General features: G+C 37.3%; 1 protein-coding gene across 1 annotated transcript in view; it reads left to right on the plus strand.

The window, feature by feature from the left end:
• Positions 1-22,500, plus strand: part of LOC133544058 (neural cell adhesion molecule 2-like) — a 744,172-nt gene that overhangs the window by 569,182 nt on the left and 152,490 nt on the right. The window contains exon 4 of the mRNA XM_061889087.1: positions 18,038-18,181. Coding sequence (XP_061745071.1) covers positions 18,038-18,181 — 144 coding nt within the window. The remainder of the gene's footprint in view (positions 1-18,037; positions 18,182-22,500) is intronic.

Below are 22,500 nucleotides of genomic sequence, written 5' to 3' on the forward strand. Positions count from 1 at the left end.
TGCTAATGTGTGTGTCTGTATCTCAATCTGTGTGTGTGTAATCCAATTCACGTGTGTGTACTAATATGTGTGTCTGGATATCAATCTCTTTGTGTGTGTGTGTGCAATATAATACACGTGTGTGTACTTATATGTGTGTCTGGATATCAATCTGTGTATGTGTGCAATATAATTCATGTGTGTGTACTAATGTGTGTGTCTGTATACCAATCTATGCGTGTGTAATCCAATCCACGTGGGTGTATGGATATCAATCTGTGAGTTTGTGCTAATGTTTGAGTCTTGATTTCAATCTGTGTGTGTTTGTGCTAATGTGTGTGTTTATTTCAATCTGTGTGTGTGTAATCCAATTCATGTGTGTGTGGGTGTACTAATGTGTGTGTCTGGATATCCATCTGGGTTTGTTTGTGCTAATCTTTGTGTGTGTCTGTATCTCAATCTTTGTGTGTTATCCAATTTGTGTGCGTGTACTAATATGTGTGTCTGGACATCAGTTTGTGTGTTTTTGCTAATGTGTGTTTGTATCTCAATCTTTGTGTGTTATCCAATTCATGTGTGTGTGTACTAATGTGTGTGTCTGGATATCAGTTAGTGTGTTTTTGCTAACGTGTGTTTGTATCTCAATCTTTGTGTAATCCAATTCATTTGTGTGTACTGAAGTGTGTGTCTGGATATCAGTTTGTGTGTTTTTGCTAATGTTTGTATCTGTATCTCAATCTCTGTGTGTGTAATCCAATTCACGTGTGTGTACTAAAGTGTGTTTCTGTATCTCATTCTGTGTGTGTAATACAATTCACATGTGTGTGTATGTGTATTGTGTGTGTCAGGATATCAGTTAGTGTTTTTGCTGATATGTGTGTCTGTATTTCAATCTGTGTAAAATCTACCAAGTATAATGAAAATCGAAAAACGGCCCTAATTTAATTTTTTAATTTTGCTTTTAATAATTGGAAATTGAATGAACGGAACGTGTTTGCCCTGCGATGTGGTGGCGACTTGTCCAGGGTGTACAAGGCCTTCCGCCCGATTGTAGCTGAGATAGGCGCCAGCGTCCCCCGCGACCGTAAAAGGGAATAAGTGGTAAAAAAAATGGATGGATGGAACACGGACCTAAAATACTGCTTCCGGTTTAATTTGTCATCGTGCAGATAACCACACATTTTTGCATTTTGGATGAAATGTTTTTTAAATTTTTATGTTTTTCTGGAAAAATCGAAATCCATAAAAGGAAAACAGCCTAAAATCCCATACGTCCAAACCTTGAACGGGGAAGAGGGAAATTATATTTCCACTTCTCAAATCAGCTAACACATAATGCACAATGGATAACGATCCGTTTTCGTTTTTTTTGCCTTTTTATTATTAAAACCAAAAAACGAGAAGTGGATTTTTTCTCTTAAACTATTTTCTATTCCAAATGTAAAACGAACGGTTAAAACGTACACGTAAACGTTACAGACAATTATTTTTACGCATTCAGATCGCTGTACAGACAACTCGTGCACGGCAGAAGTGTCGCAAAAGTCACGTGTTTATATTAAAAAAAAAAAAAAAAAAAACGCCAACAGAGGGTTCCTGCTTCATTGTTTTGGATTTAGGTTAATCAAATGTCCCACTAATATCACATTTTACAAGAACACATTGAACACATCATCTTCTGGGGTTGCTAACCCCCTAGAAAATGGGCTGATTGACCCAATTTTTTTAGGACTTTTTATGTGTGTGAAAGCAGTTTTTGTTACCCACAAAGGTTGAAATGCGTCAATTAGACTCTTTTTGTTTGATGAAGAAGTTTCACAGTTGCATGCATTCAACTTTTGTGGATCATGTGACCCGATGACTGACAACCTATAGACACAAATTCTTATACTCTTTGACTACAACTAGAATATAATTAGATCCACAGGTTTTGGAGTAAACGATTGTTCAATAATACATTTTTGTGCAAAATAACTAAATTAACAGAATTAGATAAATAGATTTTGTCTTGAACATAATTATTTCTTGCTTAATTTAACCCAGAGGTGTCCAAGCTTTTTCCACTGAGGGCCGCACACTGAAAAATCCAAGCGAGCAGGGACCATTTTGATATTTTTTTTATTTTAAAAACCAATACAATATATGGATAAAAAATATACATTTAGGCCTCCACTCAGTCCCCATAGGATTTTGGTCAAAAAAATATTAAAAATGTGTCATTATTCAGTATCATTATTTGTATTATTTTTCAAGTTTTAAATCTCTAGATCAGGGGTCGGCAACCCGCGGCTCTGGAGCTGCATGCGGATCTTTAGCGCCGCCCTAGTGGCTGTCTGGAGCTTTTTCAAAAATATATGAAAAATGGAAATGATGAGGGGGAAAAAACATATTTGTTTTAATTTGGTTTCTGTAGGAGATACAAACCTCTCTAATTGCTATAAAGCACACTGTTTATATTAAAAGAGCTTCACTGATTCGAGTATTTGGCGAGCGCCATTTTGTCCTACTAATTTTGGCGGTCTTTGAACTCAACACAGTTTGTTTACATTTATAACTTTCTCCGACTTTCTAAGACGTGTTTTATGCCACTTCTTTTTATGTCTCATTTTGTCCACCAAACTTATAACCTTGCGCATGAATGCACAAAGGTGAGTTTTGTTGATGTTATTGACTTATGTGTAGTGCTAATCAGGCATATTTGGTCACTGCATGACTGTAAGCTAATTGATGCTAACATGCTATTTAGGCTGGCTGTATGTACATATTGCATGGATATGCCTCAGTTGTTGCTATATTTGAGCTCATTTAGTTTCCTTTAAGTCCTCATAATTCAATTTATATCTCATGACACACTATCTGTATGTAATATGGCTTTTAATTTTTTGCGGCTCTAGACAGATTTGTTTCTGTGTTTTTGGTCCAATATGGCTCTTTCAACATTGTAGGTTGCCGACCCCTGCTCTAAATCAACATTAAGTAATTCTGTCAATATAACATTTTTAAAGATTTAAGTTGTATGCCTTTTTTGTCAAAGAAAACCTTGTTTTTTATGGAAAAAAAACACAAAATATGCAATATTTTCACCCAATAAAATTTATAAGTGGGATATTTGATATTATATAAGAATTGGAGCCTTAAAAAGGTCAATTCCTCATAACACCATTGATTTGATTTTTTTAAATGTTTGAGCAATGACACTTAAAAAAAAAAACATATTATAATTATTGGGATCAAAAAGGGTCCTACTCATTGAAGTGTTTAAAAACATAATGTTTTTTTTTATTTTTTTTTTACTATTTACTTTTAACACAATAATCTCGAGATGACCTTCAGATCTATCCGTCAATTATACGTTGTATTGTTGTTTATATTGTATATGGGAAACACAAAACTTGCAAAATTTCCCCCCAAAAATATCTCAAAGTGGAATATTCAATGTGATTTTTTTGGAGCCTTGAATAGGTCAATAATTCATACTGACATAGATTTTGATTCATTATAAAAAAATATTTTAATGAAACAGCCTGCATGGCAGCTTTGTGTTATTCGGGGAAACATTGCAACATTTTATTGTTACATTCCACCTGTTTGCTCTTTCATTACACTTTTTATGTTTTTAATTTTTTTTCTCAATCGTATTTTTAAACTGGGCCATGGGGCCGTTAAAAAATGACCTGCGGGCCGCACTTTGGACACCCCTGATTTAACTGAATGTACCTCATTGCTATGATAGCCACATGTAGTTCCCCCGTTGGTCAAAACAATCTCCAAAATTCAATATCACTGTGGTAAAAAGTCACATTTGAAGTTTTACTGCCATAAGCTGGGCAGATCATTCTAGCTAGCTTGCTGCCGTCACACCGAGACGGTGACAGCAGCCAAGGTAAAATGAACAGATGCCAGAAAAGTCAAGCGGCAATGAGTTTGACAGGTGAGCGATCAGTCAGGCTGGCATCCATTGGCTTAGCCTGTAGCAGACTTGTGGAGCTGTTTTCGTTCCAAATAATCTGTTGATATTTCACAGACCATTTTTCATTTCCCATGCAACAAAGTGTGTCCCTTGACAGCTCCGTATAGAATGCATATATGTGTTTCTAAATCACCAAAAACGCTGCTGCTCACTACTCCCCTCACCTCCCAGGAGGTGCTCAAGGGTGATGGGTCAAATGCAGAGAATAATTTTGCCACACCTAGTGTGTGTGTGTGTGTGTGTGTGTGTGTGTGTGTGTGTGTGTGTGTGTGTGTGTGTGTGTGTGTGTGTGTGTGTGTGACAATCATGGGTACTTTTAACTTAACTTAAATAGAGGACGGTTTTGTCTTTCAAGAGACTGTCGGGAACACTAATCAATTCCTGAAGTGAAACTTTAAGGCTTGGTCAAGAAGCTGAGAGGTTACCATTGTAGTTGGGAGGAGAACGGGTGGAGCGATGAGTAGCAGTGTCTTCTCATCTATTCAACGAGCCTGCGCTACAGAGAGCACTTGGTTGGTCCAATGCCAAGGTCATCAAAATTAAAATTGCGCTCTAAACACATGTTCAAAAATGAAAAAAAATGTATGTATATATATATATTAGGGCTGCGAATCTTTGGGTGTCCCACGATTCGATTCAATATCGATTCTTGGGGTCACGATTCGATAATATATCGATTTTCGATTCAAAAACGATATTTTCCCCATTCAAAATTATTCTGTATTCATTCAATACATAGGATTTCAGCAAGATCTACCCCAGTCTGCTGACATGCAAGCAGAGTAGTAGATTTAAAAAAAAAAAAAAAGCTTTTATAATTGTTTAGGACAATGTTTTATCAACTGATTGCAATAATTTAAATTTGTTTTAACTATTAAACGAACCAAAAATATGACTTATTTTATCTTAAAAAAAAAGCTTTTATAATTGTAAAGGACAATGGTTTATCAACTGATTGCAATAATTTAAATTTGTTTTAACTATTAAACAAACCAAAAATACGACTTACTTTATCTTTGTGAAAACATTGGACACAGTGTGTTGTCAAGCTTATGAGATGCGATGCAAGTGTAAGCCACTGTGACACTATTGTTCTTTTTTATAATTTTTATAAATGTCTAATGATAATGTGCTGAAATTATAACTAATATTGATACTGTTGTTGATAATATTCATTTTTGTTTCACTACTTTTGGTTTGTTCTGTGTCGTGTTTGTGTCTCCTCTCAACTGCTCTGTTTATTGCAGTTCTGAGTGTTGCTGGGTCAGGTTAGGTTTTGGAATTGGATTTCATTGTTATGGTATTGCTGTGTATTGTTTTGTTGGATTGATAAAAATGAATGAATAAATAAATGAAATAAAAAATTAAAAATCTATTTAAAAAAAAAGAGAATCGATTCTGAATCGCACAACGTATTCGATTCGATTCGTATTCGAATCGATTTTTTCCCACACCCCTAATATATATATATGTGTGTGTGTGTGTGTGTGTGTGTGTGTGTGTGTGTGTGCGTGTGTGTACATGTGTATATAAATACATGATATACGTATTTATATATGTATATAAATATGTATATATATACACACACACACATATATACACCCACATATACATATATATTTATATGTATATGTGTGTGTATATATATATATATATATACATATTTATATACATATATAAATACGTATATCATGTATTTATATACACATGTACACATATATATACATATGTATATATACATATTTATATACATATATAAATACGTATATCCATATATTTATATACACATGTACACACATATATATATGTACATACATATATATGTGTGTGTGTGTGTATATATATGTGTGTGTATATACATTTTTATATACATATATAAATACGTATATACATGTATTTATATACACATGTACACACATATATATGTTTACACACACATATATATATATATATATATATATATATATATATATATATACATATATACATGTATAATCATACATGTATATATTTAAATGTGTGTATGTATGTGTGTATATATGTATATATTTAAATGTGTGTGTGTTTTTATATTTATATTAGGGTTTTACGGTATACCGGTATTTGTATAGTACCACGATACCATTAGTTCAGCCAGTCTGTTTATATGATCAGAGCGTTCTATTCACATTCATGCGCAGGTAAAGCGCAGCGCGCTCCCGTCTCACCTGCTGGTGCGCGAGCCCGATAATTAGACAGCTGCATCTAATCAAGGAGATCACACGACGCCACCGCCGCGCAGAGTGGAGGAAGGTTCACTATCATTGACGATAACACAGAGTTGTACCTAAAAAAAAAAAAAAAACAGTACCAAAACCGAAAAGCTGAACGGACAGCCGGTAAGATTACGCTTCATTCCTCTTTGTGGCTCTGACGCACTTGTTGCGCTGTTGAGATGGGGGGAGGGAAGAGTATGGCGTTACATTAGTGCCCAAAATCCTAGCGCATAAAAACTGTTATCGCGCGCTAATTCTCCACTTCGTGCGCGCGACACCCTTTTGCGCGCGCGTGGCGCCTTTTTGCGTGCGCGCGCCATCTTTGTTTTGGCACTTTGTGGGCGGTTATTCTTACACGGCCCCTTCTTTCTGATTGGTCAGGCGAAAATAGCTCAGGGCCAATCAGAAGTATAGTAGGGCGGGTCATCGCCAATATGTATCAAGATGATACAGTTCCTGTCGAAAAACAAAGTCTAAAAAGTCCAAATTTAGAGGAGTTGTGGAAATTGCCAATTGTATTTTATCGGAAAGTCTTTGAAGAAGGTAATGTCTCATCTGTTGAGAGAACATCACATAGTTAATGAAGTTTTAAGATCAATCTCTTTTCATACACATACAACCAGTCCACAGATGTCAATGATGGAAATTATACTTTCAAATGTTTTTTTTCCTCTCTTGTCTGTTTTAAAAAATATATTTATTTATTTAATATTTGTGTATGTAAATATTGAATGTATGCCACAAAGTGGCATACATTCATACATTTTCCATAACTCCTCTAAATTTGGACTTTTTAGAATTAGTTTGTCGACAGGAATTGTATCATCTTGATACATATTGACGATGACCCGCCCTGCTATACTTCTGATTGGCCCTCAGCTATTTTCGCCTGACCAATCAGAAAGGAGGGGCCGTGTAAGAATAACTGCCCACAAAGTGCCAAAACGAATATGGCGCGCGCGCACATAGGCACCGCGCGCTAGAGATGCGCGGTTTGCGGTCTCATCCGCGGAATCCATGGATAAACCGCGGGTCGGGCGGTTGACATGACGAAAAAATAGATTTTAATTAGATTCGGGCGGGTGGCGGTTGAACCATCCGGAAATATTTGATATAAATGGTTCTGGGATTTGCCATTCAAAGAGCCATTTAAGACCCGTGTCATAAACCGAAGAAGACAATAAGAGACGCTATTATTCTCTTGAATGACTGCCGGCAGTCACCCAGATAATAAGTATTAGGGCGTGCTATGAAGCCATTGGCTTTGTCACCTTCTACAACATGTACAATTTGCTTGTCAGTCCAGCATCATGTTGTGTGCAGCTTCCGCGGCAACACGCACACGACTGCAAGGCATTCTGGGTGACACAGAGCACACTAATGGTTGTGATATAAACAAATTTAACACTCTTAGTAATATGCGCCACGCTGTGAAGCCACACCAATTAAAAACGACAAACACATTTCGGGAGAACAGTCTCCCAGTAACACAACATAAATGCAACACAACCAATACCCAGAATCCTTTGTATTCATGACACTTCCTGACTATTTTATACACCCCGCTAGCAGCAAACAGGTTTATATAGCTCTGTGAGTGGTAAAGGCGGCCGACCTCTGATGTATTTCAGCGGGCGGTTAGCGGGCGGGTACGGTCCTGATAAAATGTTGGTTAGGCTGGACGGCGGGTGGATGACGACTTTGGTTCTGCGTTGCGGATGATATACTTGCCTATCCGTGCATCTCTACCACGCGCAAGCAAAAAGGCGCCGCGCGCGTCAAAGGATGTCTCGCACGCGCACGATGACAGTTTGTATGCGCTTGGATTTTTGGCACTAATGTGACGCCATTGAAGAGTCGTGTGCATGTAGCGTGCCTCGTCTGGAGGTTAAATACACACGGTGTGTGTTTTAGATCAGTGGTTCTTAACCTGGGTTCGATCAAACCCTAGGGGTTTGGTGAGTCGGCCTCCAGAGGTCAAAACACACCCGACTCATCGTCTCAATAAAAACTTCTCCCAATCGGCGTATTACGGATACAGAAACAGCAGAAGTCACACTGTTTAGCAGGTGTGTAAATTGTTGTGAGTTTATGCAGTCTAGTGTGAGTCTTGTGTCAGTTAATTTATTTTTGTACGTCTTGTATCGTCGTTCGACTTTTTTTGTTTTTCTTTTGATGAAAAGTTTGTAGAGATTGTTTTTCTTTTTACAGGCATTAATTATACTTTTTGTGATCCAAGGGCTATTTTAATTTTTTCCTTTTTATAAAATATTCTTTCACAAGGCAGTATTTATTATGCAGGGAAGTAAAGATGTCTAAAAAAATGACAATAAGCACTGTCCACATTTAGTTCTCTGTAAACTGAAGTCCAAACCTGGACTGCTAAACCAGTAGTTCTTAACCTTTTTGGAGGTACCGAACCCCGCTAGTTTCATATGCACATTCACCGAACCCCTCTTAGTGAAAAATAAAATATATTTTTTTCCAAATTCAAGACAAAGTTATGTGTTTTTGGTAACACTTTAGTATGGAGAACATATTCTAAGTAACAAAGACTTAATTTAGAGACTACTGCGAAGAACTTCTTGTCAGGATCCCCAGCAAGAACATTCAGAAGCTGCAGTACATACAAAATAGTGCTGCGAGGATCCTGATGAGTGCGGAAACATGACCACATCACACCAAATCTCAAATCCCTTCACTGGCTTCCTGTTCCATTCAGGACTGAATTTAAAATCTCCCTATTAACTCATCTGTGCTTCCATGGAAATGCCCCCCTCTACTTCAAGGAACTGCTCACCCCCAAATCCTCCACACGACACCTCCGCTCCGGACAGGCTAACCTCCCCCCACCTCCACGGACAAAAGTTTGCTCCCAGTCTGTGGAACGCTCTCCCCGACCACCTGAGGGTACCTCAGACTGTGAATGCTTTGAAAAAAGGCTTAAAAACCCATGTTTTTAAAAAAGCCTTTTTATAGACATGCATGCTGGTTGTAGCTATTGGGCTGTTTCTAGTTTTATATTTTTTATCTTTTTACTATTATTATTACTATTTTTTACACTGTGGCAATTTGAGGTTGTTTGCTCAACGTAAAGTTTTTTTTTTTTTTTACAAACCTATTAATGTTATTATTATTATTATTATTATTATTATTATTATTATTATTATTATTATTATACGAGGTTTTTGGACACTAGGGGAACATATTCTAAGTAACAAAGACTTCATTTGGAGTTATTTGGTTAGGGTTAGAGGGTTAGGGTTATAATGAAGCCATGCTGAATAAGGCATTAAGTACTTAATAATGACTAGTTAAGAGGCAATATGTTACTAATTTGCATGTTAATAAGCAACTAATTGATGGTGAATATGTTCCCCATACTGAAGTGTTACCATGTTTTTTTACTGGTGCACAAAATGAACCGTGCATGAACATCACCCTGTTCAAACAACAAAACCAACACTAAACTCACACAAGATTGCATAAACTCACAACAATTTACACACCTGCAAATCAGTGTGACTTCTGCTGTTGCCGTATCCGTAATACGCCGATAGGGAGAAGTTTTTATTGAGGCGATGAGTCGGGTAAGTTTTGACCTCTGCCGAACCCCTAGGGTTCGATCGAACCCAGGTTAAGAACCACTGTGCTAAACCATTGTTTAGGGCACAGATTGTTTCCTCAGTTGTTATTGGTTTAAAGATGTTTGCCGTAGTGTCTTTGGTTTTCTTGAGAGGACAGTCACATAAAGTAAAAACAGGTAAATGGGCAGTGATATCACATAAATAGGCAACTGATGTTTTGATTTGTCATAATATTTGTAGAATTGTTGTGGATTGTGGCACTATGTTTTGTTGTTATTCTGCTTGCTTTGGTAATGGTAGGATATAGAGACAAGCTGTACATTGTGTCAATGAAGTCATCCACGTGTTTTTGCTTGGTTGAGTTAACAAATCAGTGTTAAAATCACCACATATAGATATGGTTTTATGGTTCACAGAGGAAATAGTTTAGCCATCCATTCATTGAAAGTTTATATGCTTGAAGCAGGTGCCCGGTATCAGAGGTGGGTAGAGTAGCCAGAAATTGTACTCAAGTAAGAGTACTGTTACTTTAGAGATTTATTACTCAGGTAAAAGTAAGGAGTAGTCATCCAAATATTTACTTGAGTAAAAGTAAAAAGTATGTTGTGAAAAAACTACTCAGGTACTGAGTAACTGATGAGTAACCTGTTTGTTTAATGATTACAGCAACAAATAATGCACAAAAACATAAAAATAGCAATGAGCAAATTCATAGCCAGGAATATCTCGTAAGCAACTAAAACAATAATACGTATTAAATAATAATACATTAAAATAAAAATATTAAGGAAAATCGAGCCACAATAACTTAACAGCACCATAGGCTCAGTAGGCATTCATCGATTGATTGATTGATTGATTGATTGAAACTTGTATTAGTAGATTGCACAATACAGTACATATTCCGTACAATTGACCACTAAATGGTAACACCCCAATATGTTTTTCAACGTAAATCAATTACTTAATAAATGACCAAGTCGAGGTGATCTACCTCATATATACATACACACACATATAAATGATAAATGGGTTGTACTTGTATAGCGCTTTTCTACCTTCAAGGTACTCAAAGCGCTTTGACACTACTTCCACATTTACCCATTCACACACACATTCACACACTGATGGAGGGAGCTGCCATGCAAGGCGCCAACCAGCACCCATCAGGAGCAAGGGTGAAGTGTCTTGCTCAGGACACAACGGACGTGACGAGTTTTGGTTCTAGGTGGGATTTGAACCAGTGACCCTCGGGTTGCGCACGGCCACTCTCCCACTGCGCCACGCCGTCCCTATATCATATATATATATATAGAGAGAGATATATATATAGAGAGAGATATATATATAGAGAGAGATATAGATATATATATACATACAGTATATAATTTATAGTTATTTATTTTGCCGTTTTTGTTGACATGTTAAAGGTGTTTTAATGAATATACATGCATGTTTAACACATAGATTCCTATCATTTATGAAGACAAGAATATATGTTGGTGTATTACCTGATTCTGATGACTTGTATTGATTGGAATCAGACAGTATAGTGCTGATAATGTCCACATTTTCAAATGGAGGAGAAAAAAAGTTATTCTTTTCTGTCTAATGCCACATGAAAGTCGATGGTTTTTGGCATCTTATCAGTCCAGCTTCCATATTCGTTTTTATACACTTTACAAGAAACACATTGGCGGCAAACTCCGTAGCTTCTTAGCTTGTTTGCGCTGGCTTTCGGAGACTCTTATTTTGTTAGCGCAGGCGCGATGGAGCACCGCTTTTATTGTGAAGACAGGAACTGTGCAATCAGTCTTTTGCCTTTTGACGGGAAGTACAGTTGAAATAAAAAGTGTCTTTTTTCCTTTACACTTTTGATTGATTGATTGAAACTTTTATTAGTAAAAGTGCACAGTACAGTACATATTCCGCACGATTGACCACTAAATGGTAACACCCCAATAAGTTTTTCAACTTTTTTAGGTCGGATTTGACGTGTGGCGGTCACGTGACCGCCTGGTTTTGTTTGATTGGTCCAACGTCACCAGTGACTGCATTTGATTGGTGAAACGCAGGCATGCGTAGTTCCTACTTTGAATGCGTGTCTGACAAAATCAAAACAAACAAAGCGTGCATTAACAGATCGATAAAAAAAAAGTACAGAGTAACGAGCTGATTGTAGATAAATGGAGCGGAGTAAAAGTAGCGTTTCTTCTTTATAAATATACTCAAGTAAAAGTAAAAGTATGTTGCATAAAAACTACTCTTAGAAGTACAATTTATCCCAAAAGTTACTCTAGTAGATGTAACGTAGTAAATGTAGCGCGTTACTACCCACCTCTGCCTGGTATACACAACTCATGAAGATATTTGTCTTTTTGTCATTTAGGATTTCCATTGTTAAACATTAAAATATTCCATCGATTGCTATGGTTATGTTAGTTAAACATTTAAATGTAACAGATTTATGAATGTACAATGTATACAAAAATATCAATGGCATATGAAATAAAATTTTAATAAAAATGTTATGCCTTTATTTCTATCTGCAATCTTCTGAGGTAAATATCAAATTTTTTCCACAGGCTAATAGAAAATTTGAAAATGAAATAACAATAATGAATGAACCAAACATTCAAGCCTTGAAGTAGAAAGAGAAAATGCATGAATAAAACGTTAATTATTGGTCAGTTTGCTGGGAGTTTCCCGGAAGACTTAGTGCTGCAAGGGTTTCTGGGCATTTGTTCTGTTGTGTTACGGTGCGGATATTCACCCGAAATGTGTTTGTCATTCTTGTTTGGCGTGGGTTCACAGTGTGGCGCATATTTGTAACAGTGCTTAAGTTGTTTATACGGCCACCCTCAGTGTGACCTGTATGGCTGTTGACCAAGTATGCCTTGCATTCACTTGTGCGTGTGTGTGCGTGTGTGTGTGTGTGTAAAAGCCACAAATATTATGTGACACGCTGTTAGTATGGAGGAAAAGCGGACATGACAACAGGTTTTAGAGAACACTTAAGGCAGTGCCTTAAATGCACGCCCCCAATATAGTTGTCCAGATGGAAATCGGTAGAAATTCGGGAGAATGGTTGCCCCGGGAGATTTTCGGGAGGGGCACTGAACTTCGGGAGTCTACCGGGAAAATTAGGAAGTTTGGCAAGTATGAGTATTAGCGGTGAATGCGGTGTTATACAGCGGCACCGACGCTGTATAACACCGGGGTTACAGCGGCACCGACGCTGTATAACACCGGCGGGCCAGCTCTAATGCTAAATTGATATTGCCTCAAGGGCCAAATTAAATTACATCTGGCCCGCGGGCCAGCGTTTGACACCCATGAACTAAACAGTCAGACGCGCGCGAACTCCAAACAGGAAGTGACGTGAACAAGTGGAATGGATTGGATACTGACTCAGTAAAAGAGCTTTCTACCTTACGAGGGGAAACTGAGTGAATAATGACTGGTTATATGATTATTTATTTTAAACTCTTAGTCGGGCCACTTTAAAATGAATATTTCGGCATGTTTTGGGAAAAAAAAACGTTTTTATAAAAATAAAATAAAATTTAACGCCAAATTATTTAGGGGGCCTTAAGAATATTTTAAGGGCATAGGAAACGTGTCATTTTTCTACCAGTAAACAGCATTTAAGACTGACCAGTAAACAGCATTTAAGACTGAGTCTTTCACTGCTAAATTAATACATCTATGTTGGATATGTATATTAAATATGTATATAAAATAGGTGATTATTTGGTAAGGTATTTATGTATTTGTATATTGGGTTTTCTGCTGCATTTATCTATTGTGTTTTTGGGGTTAAATGTATTTTATATGTATCTTGGTGCATTTATGTTGACACTTTATTTAAAACTGTTTTAACTTAAAGGCAAAATATTAGTCAATTTTCTCGCACTTGTTTGATAGCCTAATTAATAATTGTAAATTATGGGATTAATAATTGATTTTGTACAGCATGTTAATCTCGTGGTGTTTTGTCCTTAAAGGTTTTTCACCTAAAAGCTCAAAACTAAGACTGCTAAAAGCTCCTAAAGACTGCAAAAAGCTACCAAAGGCTGCTAAAGGCTGTTAAAAAAGCCAAAGAAGCTGTTTCATTGTTTGAAGAATTTGTTGTAAATAAAAACCAAAACGTAATGACGGTCTAGTCTTTTGAGTGAAATCCAGAATCCATATTCAGCATTGGTGCACAGGATTTCCCACACATTCATTTATTTGTGGTGGCCCGCCAAGAAAGAATTACGGCCGCGACAAAAAAAAACAACAAAAAAAACACAAAAAAAAAATTATTCCAAAAAAAAACAACTATATATATATATATATATATAATATATACATTTATATAGTTTTTTGGGCTTTTGACTCGCTCGGCCGCTCATAAAAGCAATGGGACTCTGTCTGTGAATATAAATATGTAAATATTATATAAATATGTATATAAATATGTACATAAAGTGTTGAAATTATATTCCAACTCCGCGTTCTTCTTGGTCATCGCCGCCGCCGGTGCCATATTTTAGTACTTTATTTATTCCTTCAGGAGAGTACGTTCAGGAAAATTAAATTAAATATGTTACTGCATATTTCAGCAGCTAAATTAGGAGCCTTTGTTTGCTTATTTATTAATAAAAGACAAGTTGTCTTGTATGTTCACTATTTTATTTAAGGACAAACTTGCTATAAGAAACATATATTTAATATAACGTAAGATTTTTTTCTTGTAATAAAGCCCTTTTATTTAGAAAAGTACCAAAAGGTTTTGAAATAATGTTGGTACGGGTATTAAATTATTGGTATCGGGACACCACTTATTAATATATATGTAGCTCATGTGTGCTCTCGGCTGTGCGGAGACTGTCTGCGTATTTTAAGTTCAGGATTTCATGCATTTGTATTAGTTACGGTTCTTCAAACGATTATTTGAAGCAACAAAATCGATACCAATATCGTTGGCTTTCCTTTCTTTCCCTCCATTTGTCTGCTTTCTTTTGTGTTTCAAGTTCTCATTTTATATATGTATTGTTGCATTTAAAGCAATTGTATTGTTGATAATAGAGGTAAATTATGGTTGTTCATTATCAATAGTGCCATTTCTATTGGTATGTGTATTGCTCCATTTGTATTGTAATAATGTTCATTGTCATTTGTGTGTTATATATTTCACTAACTGCTTTTTTGCTATCACATTTACCATCATATTTGTACTTATCCCATTTGCTGATGTTGTTATTGTTGTGGTTGTTATTGTCTCTCTGTCTTATCCCCCTCTTGTCCCAGCAATTTCTCCCTCTGTCTTCCTTTTTTTTCTCTTTCTATCCCCTCCTGTTCTTGCCCGACAGCACCTTATAATAATATGAATCCATTTACCGTATTTTCCGCACTATAAGGCGAACCGGATTATAAGGCGCACCTTCAATGAATAGCCTATTTTAATATTCTATTCATATATAAGGCGCACCGCATTATAAGGCGCATAGAATAGATACTGCAGTAGAAGCTGGGGTTATGGCTCTAGAGCCAGATGTGGCTCTTTTGATGACTGCATCTGGCTCTCGGATACATCTGAGCTATTGCTTAACACGATAATTAATGAAAAATTCCACTTGTAATCATATTGTTAAAAATAACATTCAAAATATAAAACATTCTCACGCATTTTTATGTTCAAGAAGTTGCGTTAATAGTAAGAAGTAATTTATTTATTATTGGTTCGTGTTGGGCTTCCCTTCCTGGGGGTTCTTCAGACCGACATGAGAGCCTGTTTTATGGTTAAAATATTGTTGTTTTTTTCAATCAGTCTCTCAGTTGCTTTCAAGCAATTGTCTTTTTGTCTTTCGTCCTCATTCGCCCTCTGGCTCCAGCCCCAACCCTGTCTCTCCCCTTTCTCTGTTGATACAATTGTTGATGACTGAAGTGCTGATATCAACCAAAGCTCCTCATCCCACCCCCCGGATTGTAAATAATGTAAATAAGTCAATGTACATACTATGATGATTAACTTGTGTGATGACTGTATTATGCTGATAGTATATATTTGTACCATGAATTGATTAACGTGGACCCCGACTTAAACAAGTTGAAAAACTTATTCGGGTGTTACCATTTAGTGGTCAATTGTACGGAATATGTACTGAACTGTGCAATCTACTAATAAAAGTATCAATCAATCAATCCTCCTGGCTCCTACTTATAACAGAGCGACAGGTAATTAGATAACAAGTACCAGGTGGGCCATCTACGCACCTTTCGCTGATTTCGAGGCCGGTCCTGGCAAAGTCCTGCTTTGCTGCAGGCCCGCAGGCCACGCCCCCTCCACGGTTAGCTTCAGAATAACAATGTTATTACAACGAATAAGAGACCTATTATACTCTGGAAATGTTTGTCTTACTTAAAAATTTAGTTGTGTTCAGTGTTAAAAAAAAAAATTATATGGCTCTTAGGGAAATACATTTTAAAATATTTGGCTTCTTGGCTCTCTCAGCCAAAACAAGGTTACCGACCCCTGCATCAGATGGAGCTGCACTAAAGGGAATGTCAACAAAACAGTCAGATATGTCAGTCAAACTTTATTAATAGATCACAAACCAGTGTTCTGACAACTTCGTTCACTCCCAAAATGAATAAACAGCTGTTTTATTATTTTCCATGATTCAATCCACACGTAAAAAACTGTCTGATACTCTTACGGTTAGTGCAATAACAATATAGTAACACTCCAAATAGTGCAAAGCAATAATATATCAATAACTCAACGTTGCTCAAATGATAATGTCACACAACACAACACACAAAATAAACATGTAAAGCTCACTTTAAGTTATTCCTCATCCACGAATCCCTCATTCTTCTTCAGTGTTCGAATCAAACAGTCGAAGTCGTCATTAAACGAGTCAGTGTCGCTGCTGTTAACGTTAAATTATTTCGCTGCTGGTCTATTCCCGTGTTCTACTATGTGACTGATCGCCTTGAGTTTAAACTCGTAGGAGCCGTTTTGGGGTCTTTACACACAGAAACGGCACGCCTCCCGCAGTCATATATCCCAGCATGCACCGCGCGCTTCTTCTTCTTTTGATTGATTGATTGATACTTTTATTAGTAGATTGCACAGTTCAGTAAATATACCTGTCACACCTATGGATCATGTTTTGTTTTGACATGTTATGTTTTTGATTTTGGACAATCAGTCACGTTTTGCACTTCCTGGTTTTGTTTGTTTCCATGCCAACCTCATCAGTTTTCACCTGTCACGTCCCTGTTCTCAGCCTCACCTGTTTTCACTAATCATCACAGCTATTTAAGTCACTCTTTTTCTTGTCTTCGTCCTGGGGTCTTCACACCAACTTTCATTACCCATGCCGTTCTAACTTTCATTGCCTTACATACTTCATGCCATGCTTTTTGATTCATCCACGCCAAGTAAGTTTTTGTTTGTATTTATGTCTTTGATAGTATCTTTTGTTTGTTTTGTAGATAGTATTGCCATTGTGCTGTTTTTGTTCTAAGTTATAGTATATATTTTTATCCGCCACAGAGCGCGTCCTTGGTTTGCCTTTTTTTTGTATTTTGAGTATTAATAAAATTAAAATTATGTACCTGAATTCACGCCTGGCTCGTCCCATATTCCCTCTGCGTCGAAGGAGCACAAACAATCCAAGTCCAAGCCTGACAATACCGTACAATTGACCACTAAATGGTAACACCCGAATAAGTTTTTCAACTTGTTTAAGTCGGGGTCCACGTTAATCAATTCATGGTAAATGACGGAGGAAAATGAAGTTGGCGGCTGCTTACCATAGTTGCGAGACCATCCATCCATCCATTTCTACCGCTTATTGTGGCTCAATATTGGTCCATATATAAGGCGCCCCGGATTATAAGGCGCACTGTCAGCTTTTGAGAAAATTTGAGGTTTTTAGGTGCGCCTTATAGTGCGGAAAATACGGTAATAAAGTTAAATACAAATAAGGCAATAATGTTTTTGCCTGAGTAGCTGGACAGGAAAAAAAAAATATATAAAAAAAAAGGCAATTTTGTCAGATATTGACTGTTAACACATTTGTGAGAAGAACACGGTAGTCTATAAACATTGCATCACCACCAGACACACACTTTCAGTTCTTCTTTGTGCAGTTTTTTCTTCACATTTGTTTTTGGTTAAACACAAAAACAACTGTCGACCGTTCGGCCGTTTGTTTGTTTTTTTAACTTGATCTTGTTTGATCTTGCAGAGAGGCTGACTTTTCGAGACGTTCAATCGCCGCAGGAGTTCCGCCACGGTGAGACGGCTGAGGTCATTTGTGACGTCATCAGTTCACCCGTGCCGGAGGTTGTGTGGTACTACCAGGGCAGGGAGATCACCGATGAGCACCACAGTAAGTCTTTTGAGGTTTACATTTCTAGGCTGTATCCTAGATCAAACTCCACCCCTTAATGGCAATGCTCTAACTAAAACTCAGTCACATTTGTTCTCCATGAATAGTGATGATTATTTCTTGCAGCTGAAGAAAACCATCTGAATCTGTCTTTGTTTTTAAGTTATCATGCCATGATTTTACCAGTCCGGTCCACCCTGGGAATAGATTTTCCTCAATGTGGCCCCTGGACTAAAATTAGTTTGACACCCCTGTTTTGAAGCAATTGTGTAAAAATGTGTAACTGAATAAAACAAAAACAAACAAAGACAGAGCAACTTATTGTTCCTTTTAAATGCTTTGCTACGCCAAATAATCTCTTGGTTAAAGTATGGTGTTTTATTCTCCCTTTGTCAGGCTTGTTCCTGACAGTGTGGCCATGTTTTAGTTTTTCCTGTCTGTTTCCTGTCAGCGCTCTTATTTTGTCTGTTTCCGTTTTTTTTTTTTTTCCCGGAGCGCTGATTGGCACCTGGCCACACCTGGTGTCAATCAGCCCGACCCTATTTGAACCTGTTTTGTCCTCCAGTCAGATGCTGGATTATTGTTGTGTCGTGTCAATGTCACCACTACATGTGTTGTCGCGTGTAGCTTTGTCTACTTCTGTTCCCTCTGCTCATGCCATAGTTCCGTCGTGTCACAGTGTTTTTGTCCTTAGCCAAGTTTGTTATCCGCCTCGTGCGCACCTTTTGTTGGTACCCTTTTGGTTTGTTTTTGTTTTAATATTTAAATTAAGTCATGTTTTCTTACTCTATGCCTGCCTCCTTCTCTGTATCTTGGGGTTCGTCACAAACGAAATGTGACAGACTAATCCACCATCTGACTGGAGGACAAAACCGGTTCAAATAGGAGGGGGCTGATTGACACCAGGTGTGGCCAGGTGCCAACCAGCCGCAGGTTAGGGGAAACAGCGCTCAGGGAAAAAAAACAGGAAACCGACAAAATAAGAGCGCTGACAGGAAACAGACAGGTAAAACTAAAACATGGCCACACTGTCAGGGACAAGCCTGACACTTATATTCAAACAGTGTTGCTGTGGTCAAAATTTTTTAAATACACTTGTTGACTAAAACCGCTGTCTTGTTTTTAATGCATACTTAAGCCTACTATGATACTGAATTTTCATGTTGGTCATTATAGCGGTACTTGGAGGTCAGAGTTTTTTTATGAGCCGGTACTTTTTGAGAAACCACTGCTATAGTGTTATGAAACTATACACACCGGTAACTTGCTGTCAGGGGAGGCAAGTGAGGCAATGCCTCACCTGCCACCAGGTGGCTTAACCATGAGATGTTCCAAAACGAAGTAATAAAACAAAATAAGTTTTAATATTTATCTTTTGGTTGATGCTTTCTATGGGATTTTGGTGTGGTTCCTGTATATTTAGATAATTTTCATGGTCAAAATCTCTGAAATTCCATGTTTCCTGATCAAAACAATGCAGCAGATGAGAAGTGAGGCCGACACAGGCGGTGCCTCCACGGCTACACACAGTGTGTATTGGGCGTGCGTGCGAAGGGGCGAATGCTTGGTGCCACGTGGAAAAGGAAGGTTTTGAGGCACCATGTACCTCTGCCTCAAGGTAGGGGGGCGATATATTGTCAACTTGCAGTTCAATGCCTCAGCAGTACTCTGACTCGTCACACTGGGAGAAGTGGGGGCGCTCAAGCTAACAGACACAGGTCTCTCCGGCGAAGCCAGCATTTCTTTTCTTTTATTTATTTTTTTTGTCAGAGTTTGTTGAAGACAAACCCCAAGATGCAAAAATGGTGGCAGGCATTGAATAAGAAAACATGATTTAATTTAAATACTAAAACAAGAACAAACAAAAGGGTACAAACAAAAAGCGCGCACGAGGCGGATAACAAACTTGGCTAAGAACAAAAACACTTACTGTGACACGACAGAACTATGGCATGAGCAGAGTGAACAGAAGTAGACAAAGCTACAAGCGACAAGACAGGTAGTGGTGACATCGACACGACAAGACACGACAATAATCCAGCCCTGACTGGAGGACAAAACAGGTCTAGATAGGACAGGGCTGATTGACACCAGGTGTGGCCAGGTGCCAATCAGCCGCAGCTGAGGGGACACAGCACTCAGGAAGACAAACATGAAACTCAACCAAAATAAGAGTGCTGACAGGAGCTGAGGGGACACAGCACTCAGGAAGACAAACATGAAACTCAACCAAAATAAGAGTGCTGACAGGAACTAAAGACAGGAAATACTACACACACACAAAGGAAAAACTAAAACACAACCAAACTGTCAGGGGTAAGCCTGACATTTTTAACTATATTTGTAACAAACATGGCATTTTTATTTGAGTAAGCAAGCGTTTGTGGGTGTTTTTTGTCAGATGCAAAATTATTAATTTCTTGAAATTAAATGAATATTTCTGCCAATATGGAGGATTACATACTGTATCCATGATTAAATACTTCTTTAAACTGGACTTTAAGACACATTAAATGTGGTCTTACAAAGTATGTTTTGATGGAGGATAGCTATTGCTGCTTCAGATGCACATACAGAAAGGTAATATACACTCACAATACTTGATTTATTTTGTTTAAAGCAAATGGGACCTAAAAGTATTCAATAACAACTTTATCAAATAGATTTTGGACCATTTATCATATCATAATATCATTATGATAACGTTTTTATGAAAGCGAATAACTCCCCTTTTTTTATGTAACTCTAATGTGCAACCTAAATCAACAATGACTAGAGCTGCACATATGAATTTAAGTAAAAAAAATAAATAAATAAACAAGACAAAAAAGTATGTATGCCTCACATGGTATTTAGTTCACCGCATGTCACTAATTCACACCAATTCTGTTCTGAAAAAAATGTCCATTAGAATGAATTAAGTCAAATAACGAGATATGCTCCTTCTTTGGGTCAAGTCAGCTATTGTAATTTTCAGGCCAAACCTGAATCGTAGGTAAGATCATGGACTTCACATGCCAATATGTGGCAATTTATGTTCATTTAGATGCTCTGTTTGCATGAATATTGAGATATTCTGCCATATTAAGAAACACTTAAATTGTATGCCCACTTCCATTGACACTAGGGTTGTACGGTATACCGGTATTAGTATAGTTGCGCCATACTAATGAATAATTTTCGGTACTTTATCGTCCCTGAAAAGTACCATTCCCGTGCCCCCCCCCCCCCCCCCGCGCCCGCGTTGAAGTCACGTTGTAAAATTATTGGTTTTATGAGCAGAGGAGCATCTTCGGCAGCACACAATCACAGAGTACTTACAAGCAGACACAGTGTGTAGACAGAAAAGGGAGAACGGACGCATTTTGGCTTAAAAACTAAAGATAAAGGTGAAGTTATAATACTGAAAAAACCCAGAGGACGAGATGCTTTTAGACATGACTAGCGAGCTAGCGGCTAACGTCCATCCGCCGTCTGCAATGTTTTAGCTACTTCTAAATCACTAATCCTTGTCTCTATGGCGACAAAGTAAGTTTCTTACAAGTATCATCCCTGCAGGACGAGGAATAGCTAAACATGCTTCACTACACACCATAGCTCACCGGCATCAAAATGTAAACCAACGCCATTGGTGAATCTACACCTAACATCCACTGTAATGATATCAAGTACAGGCACGTATCTGGTCGATACTACCATGATTACGTCTATTTTTTTGGCATCACAACATCTTCTTTCGTTTTTTAAAAGCGTATATTTTGTTTATAAATTTAGGAAATACATCCCTGGTCACATGAGGACTTTGAATATCACCAATTAATGATCTTGTAAATACTTGGTATCGGAGTTATACCCAAATTTGTGGTATCATCCAAAATTTATGTAAAGTATCAAACAACAAAATAATATATTACATCTTAACAGAAGTGTAGATAGAGCATGTTAAAAGATAAAGTAAGCAGATATTAACAGATTAATAATTCATTTTCTACTACTTGTCTTTAATAATGGTGATACTATAATAGAATGATAAATGACACAATATGTTACTGCATAATTTAGCAGACTAATTAGGAGCCTTTGTTTGCTTATTTACTACTAAAAGACAAGTTGTCTAGTATTTTCACTATTTTATTTAAGGACTTACCTGCAATAAGAAACATATATTTAATGTACTGTAATCCCTGCAGCTATAGCCGCCTTTAACAGCAGGCCCGGCCGACCCATCTGATAAAGCCTGTAAATGTGTTGGTCATGTATGATGTCTTTTTGTTATTTTTGTTTTGTGATGTGTAATGTCTGTATATTTAAATGTAGGG

This window comes from Nerophis ophidion, linkage group LG27 (genome assembly GCF_033978795.1).
Source record: "Nerophis ophidion isolate RoL-2023_Sa linkage group LG27, RoL_Noph_v1.0, whole genome shotgun sequence".
Lineage (NCBI taxonomy): Eukaryota > Metazoa > Chordata > Actinopteri > Syngnathiformes > Syngnathidae > Nerophis > Nerophis ophidion.